Source organism: Nilaparvata lugens, chromosome X (genome assembly GCF_014356525.2).
Source record: "Nilaparvata lugens isolate BPH chromosome X, ASM1435652v1, whole genome shotgun sequence".
Lineage (NCBI taxonomy): Eukaryota > Metazoa > Arthropoda > Insecta > Hemiptera > Delphacidae > Nilaparvata > Nilaparvata lugens.
Window position 1 is genome coordinate 81,998,307 of NC_052518.1, and position 15,204 is coordinate 82,013,510.

At 32.6% G+C, this 15,204-nt stretch overlaps 1 protein-coding gene across 1 annotated transcript in view; it reads right to left on the bottom strand.

Annotated features, from left to right (window-relative positions):
* Positions 1-15,102, bottom strand: part of LOC111050171 (DDB1- and CUL4-associated factor 7) — a 20,911-nt gene extending 5,809 nt beyond the window's left edge. Inside the window, exons 1-7 of the mRNA XM_022336442.2 lie at positions 14,844-15,102; positions 10,983-11,117; positions 9,596-9,737; positions 8,552-8,659; positions 7,534-7,656; positions 5,890-6,013; positions 2,755-3,024 (exon numbers count right to left, since the gene is read on the bottom strand). Coding sequence (XP_022192134.1) covers positions 2,755-3,024; positions 5,890-6,013; positions 7,534-7,656; positions 8,552-8,659; positions 9,596-9,737; positions 10,983-11,095 — 880 coding nt within the window. The 5' untranslated portion in view covers positions 11,096-11,117; positions 14,844-15,102. The remainder of the gene's footprint in view (positions 1-2,754; positions 3,025-5,889; positions 6,014-7,533; positions 7,657-8,551; positions 8,660-9,595; positions 9,738-10,982; positions 11,118-14,843) is intronic.
* Between the last annotated feature and the right edge of the window lie 102 nt (positions 15,103-15,204).

A 15,204-nucleotide genomic window follows, 5' to 3' on the forward strand; every position in this document is an offset into this window, starting at 1 on the left:
ACTTGTGCGCAACGAGTGTTAATCGTCAAAACGTTCTATCAGAATGGAGAGAGTTATGCGGCTACTGTCAGGCTACTTCGCGGTACTCTAGGACGAAATGAAGCACCGAATGAATCAACAGTTCGCAGACTCATGAAAAAGTTCTTTGAGACGGGCTCAACAGTCGACCTTAAAAGTCCTGGACGTCGTCGTTCTGTCCGAACTGAGCAGAACATTGCGTTAGTTCGTGACAGTGTTGCTGTTAGCCCAGCGAAATCAATTCGTCGCCGTGCTCAGCAATTGAGATTGAAATGTTCTTCTGTACGGAGAATTCTTCGGTACGATCTCCAATGTCACCCCTACAAAATACAGTTGACGCAACATTTGAAAGTGACAGATCACCAGAAAAGACGACAGTTTGTCGACTGGGTATTGGGAAAACTGCAGGAGGATGACAGCTTCGCAAACAAAATCATCTTCAGTGATGAAGCGCACTTCCACTTGAACGGTTTCATTAATAAACAGAACTGCCGTATTTGGGGTTCAGAAAACCCTCGCATCATTTCAGAAAGAGAAATGCATGCACAGCGAGTGACAGTTTGGTGCGGCTTTTGGTCAGGTGGCGTCATCGGCCCTTATTTTTTCGAAGACCAGGAAGGTAAAGCAGTGACAGTGAATGGAGACCGATACCGTTCGATGATTAGGGAGTTTTTATGGCCTCATTTGGATGGAATAGACATTGACGAGTTGTGGTTTCAGCAGGATGGTGCCACATGCCACGCTGCCCGCGAAACAATTGTGTTGCTCAATGAACGGTTTCAGGATCGCGTCATTTCTCGTAATTCCGATCATCATTGGCCACCAAGGTCGTGTGACTTGACGCCTTGTGACTTTTATTTTTGTAGATGTAAGGATCGAATATACATCTGATTAATACTAAATACTTTAAACTCATTGAATAGGGTTTCACTAGAGTACCTACTATTTTTCAGTAATGCTGTTTTAAGAATAGATTTTTGAGTTACTTCCAAGGGATTAAAGACAGTCTTTGTGGCGCCGCCCAAGCTAAGATACCATAATGAATAATAGATTCATTACGATCATATTATGCATAACATACTTGCTTAAGCATTTCAGTATTTTTTACTCAACTTTTTTATTATTATTATTCTTTTATTCTAATTTTTACAAGAAACCAGTAGCGGCTCGTGATCTTCTAGCTTGGGGGTTCAACCTCATGATCTATTGGAGAGAAAGGTCAAGAGGATATAGAGTATTGAGCATAATCAAGTGTAAAGGTGATCAATAATAATTTTAAGGAATTACACCCCAAAGATTGAGCATATTTTCTACAAATATAAATTTTTTTTCCTGTTCATATTTTTCTTGTTTGATTTTTACTTCGGGAGTTTGTCACCATTATGTTTTATTTTACACCTACCCTCAATATCAATATTGTTTGTATTTAACAAATACTGAACCTTATTCATATTTCTTCATCAAAATGCTGTTACGGTAACACAATAAATTATATTCACACTCTCACTAAAAGAAAATGGACACACTAGAAATACTCACGAATACACGAAACACACTAGAAATTACTATATTCTTCTACACGCAAAAACAATTTATACAACGAAAAATACAGTGAAATCTATCACAACTGTATACAGTATAATATATATACCCGAAATCATATCGTATAACCTCAAAACTGTCACGCTTTCTACTTCTTGTTTACCGCTTTTTTACTGTTTACTGCCACCAAATTTGAATTTATTGGTTATGTTCAAGATGGCCCTGCTACTGAATCCGTATCACGAATATTCACGATTCATTCCGAGGTTTACCGAATGCTTCACTTGCCTCGGCTAGGTTCGGCTACTCTCGGATGAACTCGTGCAAAATTGGTTCAGACAGGATTGTGAACCAAATCCGTGCTAGCAAACTGATTCCCCTCCTCCGTTCCACTACCTCACCCAGCACTGTTTTTGGGTTCACATCGGGGAATGAACACTGCTTTCCACCTCCACGCGTCCCGTCATCCCATTCGGTGCTGTATCAAGCAAGCCACTCCGGGATCTCAGGCACCGGCAGCAAAACATCAACGTTAAGTTTACGTAGATGAAAAATGTTGTGATGTAATTTAATGAGAATAAAATAAAAATATAATTATTTGAGTTGCAAATTCATCATTGTATAGGAAGTTGATTCAATTCTGGGGGTTCAATGAACCATTGAACACATAGGACGAGCCGCCACTGCAAGAAACACTGAATGGAATAGAAAAACTAAGGATACTATTTCTCTCCCAAATTTAGATAATAATTTAAAAGTCTGAAATGAGGTTATGATTCCACTTTTCTGAAACTTAGTTCTTTTTCACTCAAAAACAACAGAAACTAAGAGTTTTGAATTTTGAAGGTTGAGAAACTGGATAGAAAAAAAATATTACACTCAAATCACTAATAATTGAAAAATTTTCACGTAATTTTACAAAATTTAAAACCAGAAAAATAGAACTTATTATTCTAGTATAATACAATATATTCTATGTTATATATTATATACTATATTATATTATATACTCGCGCTTCGCGCTTATTATATATTCTTTGACAATTATTCATGCATTTTTCCTGTTCAAATAATTATCACATAAGCCATAACCACTACCTGTATTCAATTTTTAGAACTCATTAACTAGTTAATTATTTGACTAGTTAAAACTAGGAAGAAGAATAAAATATAAACATAAAAAATATTTTTTACCTGCTGTACAAATGTGGCAGGAAGAATGAGGAGCCCATGCTATTCCATTGACACAGGCCCTATGATTGTTCAATCGAGCAACAGGAGTACAAGGAACTCTCACATCCAAAATGATAACTTCGCAAGCATCCATGGCTACAGTCGCTAAATAGTTGGGATCTTGCTTGTTCCAGGCGAGTCTCAGAAGAGGTGTATGTTGAGGATCTTCGTAGATTATGGTGGAGTGCTCCAAGTGACGCAGGTCAAACATTCTCACTGAGCCGTCAGCGCCTGTCACACAAATTCATTCAGAAAATAGCTTAGACGGCTGTGACATCAATTATCAAGCTAGAAAATGAGCTAATTTAGAAAACTTGCCGGGAGAAACAAAGTACTAATTAAGAAAATTGATTTCCTATATAGTGTATTCCAACAGAAGAGCAATTCAACTTACAGAACTAAGGTTTGAATAAAAACTTACACTTCAACACTGTACTTTGTGGAGTGGTTACACAACATAAATATGTGTTCTTCAAAACACAAATTCTGATTCATTGTTTTGAAATTAGAGAAATACACTTTCAAGGTTACACCAACAGAATCAACTGTTTTGTTTCAGCCGGCCAGGCAAGTTAATATTGTGCTGCTCAACTATTAAAGCTGGATTGCCACATAACAGTGAATATGTCCGGTACAATGAAGGTATTATTCCCATGAGTTCTAATGGTACTATTCCCACCCAACCAGGCCAAGCCAGTACGAAAACAGTCCAAGCTCAGGAGAATAATATATTTACTTTACCGGACACAGGATGCGACCCATCTACTACGTATTCAAGTTCAAGTTAAACTAATGGCGCATTTACACGATGCTAATGAATATAATATTCGAGTGAGGTAGTAGCAGTATGCTACCATGTGCTATGTGCTATTCTCGTGAAATAGTCAGAATTGTTTAAATGGAGTCTGCTAATTTTGTCTTACACAAGGCAGTTTCCAATGACTCATGACTGACACAAGCCGTCCAGTGTTGTCATGTATAGAAGATTTCTGACTATGTCTTTTAGTAGCGACTGTACAAATTTCCGATTTTAATCACTATAATATTGATTTCTAACCACCAATCTTAATTTCGAACAACAATAATTGTTGTGAACACTATAGTTTGGTTGCATTTTGAAAGGTTATTCAAGATTTTGTAACCTACATTAGTTATTTTAATCGATATTTCAATAAAATTACGATGAATTGATTATTTATAACTTTGATTGAAATATAACTCAATATTTTAAAGAACTTTGATTAAAAATTGAAATCTTGCAAGTTACTGAGGGCTCTAGATTCTATCCTGAAATCTGAATGTTTTTGAATTTCATTTTTCTCACCTACATATTGAAAAAATATATAAATATTTCATATTGATTATGAGACTTAATAATTTAATAGAATAAACAGATTTTGTCAACGTTGAATATAAAATATTTAAGACAGTGTTACGGGTTTTCAAATTGAAGAATAATACTGGCAACACTTTCAATTAGGTTAGTCTTTATTGATTCATAAAACTACGAACGGAAACGAAGAAGCAAACACAACAAGTGAACAAAAACTAGTAAAACAGAAACAATGAGGAACAGAACACAGATGATGAACTCTTTTAACGCAGTGGCCAATTTGAATATCACTGAGGTTATACAATTCACACTGTTCAGTATTACAATACCGTACACGTTTTGAAATGTCACTAAATCACTTGTCGCAAAACTGCATTATACTAGCAAAGCACCTTTTAATATCCTTCAAATCCTCTGAAATATTCTAGAATAGAATATTTTGAACAATCATCGGATATCTGGAATTCTGTGAGAGTTGTAACCTGCCCCAGATGGGGGTAGACGATCTCTAACTTCTTTAAAGGAGTCATGGGAACTTGAGTAACAACAACATTCTGCTACCTAGTTAATTTATTCATTATTCCATTTGAGATTTGAAAACAAAATAAACTGTACATAGTATCAAAAGTTTAATTCTAAAGAGAACTACAACCAATAAGATTTTGCTAATCATATATGAAAGCTTTACGAATATTACGAATGAATACTGATTAGGGACTCGGTCGGGTGAGTTTTTATAGAGGTATAATTTTGGCACTCACCCACAGCTATCACTCCCACTGTAATCCCAATACACAGGACACTCATGCCTATCATGATGCCGGAAACTTAACCGAAACTAACTCCACATTTTAAAATATATTATTTTTGATGCGCTCGATATCTCGGTTGTCTAACGACTGGTAGTTTTCCGTCCGGAAAACTTCCCCCTCTCCACGTCAGTGTGCCAGAAGGCCCTACTACTGCTCGTAGAGGAGTCGGTTCTCACGAGAGCCGGGTACTTGCCAAGTCTACAATATTCGTCTGTGAGAATATCTACAGACCACCAAAGATCCGCCATAACCTTGCCTCGTGGCGCCGTCACATCCGTGAGAACTAACAAATATCCCTGAATTTGTGAATTCTCAGAGTCGTTTAGACATTGGTTAGCAAAATCTTATTTTAGCTACAATAATACTACTTACTCACTAAATAAAAGTTTCTCACCAAAGTCCAACTATGGAAATTGTTACTCTAATATCAGATTCTTTTCTCCTTAAAAATCTAAAATCTAATACCCAGAAAATCAACTAATAAAATAAGTAATCAAATCCTACCCATGTCACAGAGTTAAATATTTCAGAAAGTGGTAAAAAAATTATATTATTCCAACAGACAAAGCTAAGGAATGTTTTCTTGATCGGCGGAACCAATCAGTTGATTTGAGCACTAGTCACATATGCCTGTTCATTCATGTAGTATAGCAATGCTTCATTCCCGTCACAATAGAGTAAGTGATAAGTGAATCATTATTATTATTATTATGGCAATCAACAATGTATAAAAAATTTTACTCAAATTCTCTCCAATTTTCTCATTTTATTCAAAAGGGGTTGGTGATATTCAGTGATATTGGTTATGATTCTGTGTTCATAACAAAAACCTAAGAACAAACCTCCCCATTACTGACCCAGTATCAGCCATTGGTATACTGTTTATTCAGAACACCACATTCAACTTTCCCTTAATAAATTATTCTTTAGACATTTGAACATTTTACATACCAACTGATGCAAACATGTCTCTGCCGCCTCCAGCACGACTGAAAGCAATGTCATAGACTTCTTTGTCATGGGCGATGAGCTGAGTTTTTACATGACCAGCAACCATAGTCACACGTCCCACCATCTGTAAGTCACCATTCACAATATTACTTTCAGCAAAGCACACACAATTGAAAAATTAATAATTATAATACAGCAATTAATTGAAATTACAATCAATCCAAATGATTTGAAATAATAATCTACAAAATAGTGAAGTTTTCATACTTGACGTTTATTTTCAAGATAATACACAATTTAGTCGACAGTTAACGAAGAGAATCGAGAGAGTTGATTTTTTAATGTATTTGCAGACTTCATAAATGTAGCGAGATCCAGCTATGCGAGAACTGTCAGCATATTCAACATATTAATGCTTCCCATCCAATCAATGCTCACTGTTTACAATCAATCTCACAAAATAAATTTTTCAAGAGCTTGAAAAATAATTTGTTATTGTTAACATTCATTTCTCTCATACGTCTCCCAACTTTACAAATACTCACCAAATCATAATAATATGTTCAATGCCAAAATTATTAATGTTTTCGTTCTGTTTCTAAATTCTGAATTGATATAGGCCTATGAGGAATCAGGTCACCCGATTCATAGTTGTGATACATAAAGCCATTAAAACTAAACGTTCAATTCGTTTTTTTCTATTCAGCATACCGATTGGTGGTTTTAACGCGTTTATTCTAGACACAGTTAAAACCAATATGCATCTGCATACGGCCCATAGTCATACTGAGAGCTTAAAATAAAAATTTCGCAACATCTGAGGTCATTAACACCCTGACTCATCTACCTAACTTATAATCCTGAGAAAAAACACTTGATATGCCAAGTAGCATGTTAGTATTTTCATACATCAAATAAAGATAATTCCGATCGAAAATAACTAGGACGTGATTTATCAGTTTAACCGAAGTAGTAAGTTAAAGAAGAGTTTCTCAATAAGTGATCAAATCGAGACGAATCAGCAATGTCGTTCGATTCACTTTCAATTGTAAAACTAAGATGAGCCATTCTCAGGAATTTGAAAAAACTGAAGAAGAATATGAAGAGATTGAATGTGCAGTGAAAAGCTTCTCATAAATGTTTAAGAGATCATGGTTTCTAATCAAATGATGTTAACAAAAACCTTGACAACAGCTCTCATTACACACAATCTATGGTTTATATGGATATATAGAATCTATACAGAGTGTTTCCGAACTCCTACCAATATTCTAGGGCATTGTTCCTGGGTACGAAACATAACTTAATATTTTCAAACTGTCCGAAAGTCCTTAGTTACAGCCGCTATTTTGTTGTTTTTACTTAATATTTGTTTTTCTAAATATGGAGGTGAAACTTTGCACAAATATTTATGAAAACTAGACAGAGTTTTAATTTCAAGTCACTAACACATGTTCGTTAACAAAAATTCATAAAACAAAATGGCGGCCGTTCAAAATTGTATTTCTTGAATAACAAAAAATCATCGATTTTACAAAAAAAATTACAAGAATAACTTTTTTTAGTAAATTCAATCACAAATCGATTGATAGATTGAACGAATATCAAGTGAGATATGGCAGCTTTAGTGATAGGTGAACATACCTGTGAAGTTTCCAATCCCCATATTGTGCAGGTTGTGTCTATACTTGAAGTACCGATAAGGTTAGGATCTACTTCATTCCAATCGAATGACGTCAAAGGTGCACAAAAGTCAGAGTTTTTATTCTGAAAAGAAATTTAGAAACTTTATTTTGAAGCATTCTAATACTTTTTCTGCTCACGAGAGAATAATGAACAAAACCATGCTATTATTGTTTGCTATGAAAACAATGAGAAAAGTAGAACCTATCGTAAATAAAATAAAGAAAAGTTAGATTCAATTATATATACTTTTGAACGTCGAAAGTGAATGACTTGTTTACGTTTATTGGGCGTCATATTGAAAAGAGAGACGAAATACAGAATCAATCACTCAATCAGCAGGAAAACAAAACTACTCGTGGTCGAGACCATTACAGCGGCACTCACTCTCAATGATCAACTCAAGATATTTAAACATGTTACATTTAAGGTAAGAAGATTGAAAAAGTGTCTGCTTGAAAAGAAAGGTGATGGTAAAATGATCCATTTCTACTGTTATGGGATTCAAAATGTCCAGTTATTTGAAAATTACTGGCTCAGACTTTATCCGCTTGAGAAAGTAACCAATACAAATAAACATTGCTACAAAATAAATGGAAATTCAGGGTTGGGCAAGGAGGTATGAATGATTTGATATGACTGTCCCTTCCTTTCTTTAAAAGGTATTAAAATGAAATTGAACGCCTGTTGTACATGAAAAATTAAAAGCATTCTTTCTTCCATGCTTTCGACAGAATGATGTTATTTTCTATGCATTACTAATGTTCTGATACAGATAAATATAATAAAATTAAAATAGCTACAAATTAAAATAATAAAATTTGAATTTACTTGGAAAATTACAATGTGATAGTTAATAAAAACAAAAACTCTCCTTACATCCATTCAAATTATTTCTGATTGATCAAACATTACACCGATTATTTATTTGTTCTCAACAACTAGGAATTTGCTTTAGCAAATTGAAATATTAACTCACATTATTGAGAATACATTCGAGGAGAGTAGGTTCCCCAATGGCAGGTTCAGTCTTCCATATTCTTAGGTAGTCTCCACTTGTTGCTAATAAATCAGGAAATACTCCTTTCTGCAAAATAAAATCATGTTTTGATCTCATTTTTCTTCAATTTTTCAAAATAAAGAATTGAAATTAACATGTACGGGATGAAAACTAAATGTTTGACACATCATCACTTCTAAACTACCGGTACCGAACTGACTATAACTATAACTTGACATTTTTCATAATAATTCTGAATTTACTGAGGATGGTAATAGGCCTATTTTCATTTACATTAATCAATTAATTCTTATTTAATAATTAAAAAAAAAATTATCCAATTTGTGATACAAACTTCACGTACAGATAAAAACCAAATCTAATAGTCTCTTTCCCGACTGGATCTCTTGGGTCTTGGGGGGGGGGGGGGGGTTAACGAAACTTGTGAATAAAAGTTTTGTGGGTTGGAGTCCATCCACTATAGTTTTTTTCAATTGAATTGCTGCCTTTAGTTTAATCCTAGGAGGGAGAAGTTAGGGCTAAGAATGTTCAACTACAATGAATATGATCTGCATGCTTTTGACAAAATAAAAGATAATTATCCTATGTTTTCTATTGTCAAGTAAATTTGATAGAATAATACTTTTAGTTTTCAGCATGGAATTGTAAAACTATAATTCAATCTACTTGAGTTTTTCACAGAGCCTTGTGGTGCACGGGTTACACCTGCTCGTGACTAAATAGAGAAATACGACCCAGACATTCAAGCCTATAAATATAATACTGTAGAAGACTACCAAAATTACTAACACTGAAAATTAACACTTGCCTTGACTGAAAAGTTCATTAAAAATAACAAGAGTAGGCTAATTTTGTAGTATCAAATTATTTACAAAATGAGATGTTATATTGTGAATTAATTTAGTTTGGATGCGAACTAATTTGTAGAATTTGATGCTTATCACTTTGTATTTTATGAGAGTGCATTGAAGCACCATTAAAACGGGATGAAATATTACTTACACTGTCTGGTATCCACATAATCTTTGTGGTAGGGTAAGGATGATCGAATGTACCTCTAGGAATAAAATCCGACGTGTCCTCATCGAGAGAAACAATTTGAACTTTATTATTATATTCTTCCACAAAGCTTCCCAATGCCAACCTGTAAATAAATTTTCAAACGCAATTCTAGTATCGGTTAATTTAAAAAAAAATACTTACAAACTCAAAGTTAATAATATATAATTAGACGCTTGTAATTAATATAGTCTTTCTGTAATAATAGTTCTGATAGAATATTGTTCAAATAAATAGTTCACAACTGATTTTCCTCATCTAAAAATTCTATCAAACTAGGCAACTTCAACTTTATAACTTGAAAGAACTGTAGCTGAATAAGCAGCTTCTCGTGTACGTAATCTCAATTTAAAATGGGTGAAGGGATGCTCTAGATAATTTGAATTTGAATTAACACTTTTTTATAATCAAAAATAATTATCAGAATTTAATAAACCTAAGCTATTACTCCAATCTAATTATTGCGATCCAATGAGTTTAATAAGCTCTTACTTCAATCTAATTATTGACATTATCTAAGATCTTAGTGAAGTCTAGTTGGTTCTCATTCTTGAATAAGGTTTTTATATTTCAGCATTAGTTATTTTCAGCATTAGTTATTTTCAGCATTTAGTTATTTTTAAATAACTAAGCCTCATAAAAATTATCAAATAATTCAGCATTTAGTTATTTTTAAATAAATAAACCTCATGAAAATCATCAAATAAACTAATAATCCTTATAAAAAGTTTTGCAGAATTTCTCTACTTGAATTATTAATAAAAATGGCTCAACAAATGAAATTATGAGCTCTGTGACTGTGTTCAAATTCATGCTTCACATAAGGATGGCCACTAACGATAGGACATGCATTATACACATGTCATCACAGGCTTTGAGCAAAATTTTTGAGGTTGGGTTTTTATATCTCCGATTTTTTGTTGTTTATTTTTTCTTCGCTGCTCTATTTGAGGTTGAATTATTTTTCTATCAAAATGTGTAATTTTCCAGTGATTTATTTATTGTTATTGGTTGTTTATTTCATGTTAGAAGCCTCTCGCTGATGACAAAACATGTGTGTGTGGTGTGTGTGTGTGTGTGTGTGTGTGTGTGTGTGTGTGTGTGTGTATGTGTGTGTGCATGATAAACATGCCACATTCTACCGTTAGTGGCCAGCCTGAGTTCCTACTACACAATAAATTACTGTTACAAATCATAAATGTTATTTAACAAGTTATAGTTTGAAAATTTGCCAAACCTGAATGGTCAAAATAAAATTCTTGTTCAGTTTGATATAGATTTTGTTTGATTTGAATACAGTGATTGAATTCAAGATCAACTACAAACTTACCTGAACCGTCTATCCGGTCTAACAGACCAATTCATGGAGTAGAGAGGCCAGGGAGCTTCATATTTATAGATCTCTTTCCTTTTAGGAGTTGTCCCGTGAACTGCCATTGTCATTCCCCTGATAACTTATAATATGCTGAAAAATAATAGAAATAAATCAGCGGTATACAAAACATTAAGATGTTTGATCCTCAAGCAATGAAACTTCAATTAGCAAGAAACAAATGAAAAGAACGTTGTCATAAATGACTCAGTTCATAAATCTTTTTAAAATAATTCTTGTCTACTGTGTTTGCAAGGACCATTGGAAAAAAATAATAATAATAATTTTAGAATTATTATTATTTGCAATGATCATTAATACATTAATATCAACATAATCAATTTTCAAAGTTTTGAATATTTTTTTCGATCGACATAAAAATGTTGTAAAAATAAAAAACTTGTGAGAGCTTAAACATTAAACTGCATTTTCATATACATAGCCCACACAGAAATGAATAGATGAACTATCAGTAATAATCAGATGAATCTATTCAATAATGAGCACGATATTGTGCTGAAAACATGTATTAACTACAAACTAAGAAGGTAAATAACAATTACATGCAGGTTAGATTTTTGTCGGAGATAAACTTAGTTGAGCCAAGGAGCAACCAAAGTTTGCATACCAAACTCATTCTAGAATGCTGGCTGGCTTAAAATAATCACTTGTCACTATTAGAGAAAAGAGCACAATTACTACACGCCAAATGTCTGCTTGATTGCATCTATTGAAATAGAGGGATTGATTGAATTTTATAGTTTTAAAACATTTTATTTCACTTGGATTTTTGTAATAGGAGAGTATTTATTCGGAACAATTATTACTATGAGTTCATAATTTAGATCTCCTCACTTATCAAGTAATTTCATATTTTGTATACATAAAAACTCTTCTTATTCATGCAAATTACTCATTTATAAATATTAATAAAAACTTTTCGATAAGTTTGGGAAGTTCAATTTTAATCCGGATGATAACTGGATCCAGTCAAAACTATAGCCTAATTGTTTACTTTGAAGTGTTGATAAGTTCAAATAAAGATATTAATAGTTTAAGTCGGAAGTTTAAGTCGTCAATAGTACCGGTATACTTATTTGAAACTCTTCTTCGTACTTTGAGTAACTACAAAAATAATAACGATAACATATTTTATCCAGGATAAACACTTAAAATCAGTTCATATCCATGCAATTATTATCTTTATTTGAACTTATCAACACTTCAAAGTAAACAATTATAGTTTTGACTGGATGCAGTTATCATCAGGATTATCATTCGTTTGTAATTGAACATTTCTCAAGTTGACTGAGGAGGATAATTTCAACTTTCATAATGATTGGAGAATATATTTTGGAAAAATCGCTAAAATTGGTAAGTAAATACGAAATTGATTATTATCCACTGAATACATGACTGAAATATATAGCATTCAACAATATTAAACTTGAAACTGATAGCCTAGAATTGAATTAGTTTAGCGCTCATTCAAGTACAATCTCAAAAATCATTCAAAATATACCAGTCCTTCTCCAGTATTCTTTGAGTAAGTATTCCACTAATGTATTGGTCAATTTACAATGAGAGAAGCTTACATTGAGTTCAATGTCTCTACTAGATTTTTTGTGATTGAAAATATTGAATATTGAATGCACAATTTTCAACCCAATAAAGTTTCGTTTATTTTTAAGGACAATATAAAAACTACAATGCCATTATATCTAGATCTAGAAAACCAACTGACTGTATCTAACATCATATAGATTTGTTGTGATGTATTATAAAAACAATATTATAATTATAATCAAAGTAAATGTTATTAAAACAATGCTCCAGAATCATAGAATTTAGGAGTTGGTGGTGGACATGTCTACTTAGGTAAACACATGACAAAAATTGTGTGAAAATGTGACAATTTTACGATTTTCACCTTATTTGCCGACACGCAAGAATTCTAAATACTCCTAAACGTTTTATTGTTATTTGAGATTTAAAAATAATAATAATAATCGCGTAAATTTGTTAAAGTTAGTTGCGGCTTCACAACTAGACAAATAAATTAACAATACATATAATTGGATCTACATAGAAGATTATGGTGTAAGCTGTTACAATACATAATTTTTGAAAAGATATATATTTATATTTATTTCCATAATAAGCTAATAAAAATAACTATTTCCTAGCTCAATTATATTAGTTCTAAGATTCAATTCCAATGCGATTCGTATTGATATTTAGCAGTAATAATAGAATAATCAGTAATTTGTATTCAAGATTCAACCAATAAGTTATGTAAGTGATTACACATATTCTAACTTATTGTGCATTATTTTTATTCACGTTCTAGTCTCTGTACTGAATTATTATAGTATCTGTATTATTATTTTTATGATTACTGTTGTATTGTTGAAAGTCATGTTCAGTATGCGAATGGTCTTCGAATACAATAAAAAAAATTTACATTCTGTCCCACGGTTTATTCATTTTTATGTTTACTGCTGTATTGTTGAATATCATTTTTCAGTACCTAGGCGAAGGGTCTTCAAATACATTAATTTTTTTGTGCAAAATCAATAAACAAAGAAGCCGAAAGTCAGAATCTAGCCTAGTCAGACACCAGAGCTAGATTTCGAGTATCATAGATCTGGATTCTCACATATCAGTGACAGTGGAATTATTATTTCCATAAATTTCAATGACACTATTCGCACTCCTATTACCAAGAATTGAGATATCTCCTTATATCTATGAACATATCATAGAAATATTATGCTTAGATCACACTATACAAGAGCAAACATTTCACCCTAGCTCTATTATAGATTAAATATTGTTTGGTGAAGATGATCTTCGCACAATTAGCTATAAGTTTAATGCTTTGTTGTCCTGGACCATAGAGTACGAAATTATTTGAACAATATTGATTTTCGAGCACAAATTTATGTTGTCCTGCCTGCGAGAGGCATCAAAATACAAATCAAATTATCACATTACCTACTGTAAAGAAAAATATTTATTCAGATGAAGATAATGGTTTCAACTTCTGAACAACTGTCGATAAGTGGGAGTTGTAAGGTTAGGTTTTAGGGATTACGTTGTGAAGAAGATAGTAGGCTTCCGCTAAAATTTAACAATGCAGCCGCCACTATATTGACAGAAGACGAAACCATAACCTTCGCCAGAAACAATCGTTCTGGTTAGAATAGTCAGAATATAAAATCATAAATACATTCTACATAAAAATCTTGTCAATCAACATAGCACAATTTAATAAATTGTGCTACAAAATAATCGTGACAATTATACGATAATAACTGTACACTATTTCGAATAATACAAAAATATCGTCATTCAAAAGCAAAAACCTAACCTCCATAACCTACTCTTTTACCTTTAAAACATTATTAAACAGAACCTTTCAAGTTTTGAAGAGAAGACTGTGTGATATATGATGTTTTGATGTATCGATAATTTCATTATAGGAACACCAGATAAGCTTCGGAACTGTTCCCAATATTCACTTGAGAATCTATGTCTATTATACAATATAAGGAACATGATTCTTTGCATTTTTTATAAAGTTACTGTAATATGCATGTTAGTACAAGAGGTTAATACGATTAATAGGAAACTAAGGAACACTCACGGTACGATTCACAGCAGATATGCATGAATATTTCAATTCATGAATACCGGTAATGAGAATTCGTATTGTAATATACGACCTAGATGTGAGAATAAATACTAGCGATATACTATTTAGTAAGTAAACTACAAACCGGGGATATGCTACAATCATGTAAAGTCATGACTTACCTATTTTCTTTTAATCCAAATCATAAAGGTTCACTCACAAAAAAGACTAGAATATATCTCATGATCCGTTGTTTAATGGTTTTGGAAAGAAATCTTATTATCACGTACCGGTATTCATTATGTCCAGCATTTAAACATTGTCAATATTTCATTTTGATTATGTACAGAAACCAGAGCAGAAGGCTTATGTGTTATGCTAATTTGCTAAACCAATAGCCATAGCCATTATTATGAATACTCTTGTTATTATCTTTTTTAGAAGGCATAACCCTACTTTACTCACTGCCAACCCAACAAAACTGTAGACCAGTCACTGGCATCATTGATCTGCAAATTTATATGATACTCGATTTCAACAAAT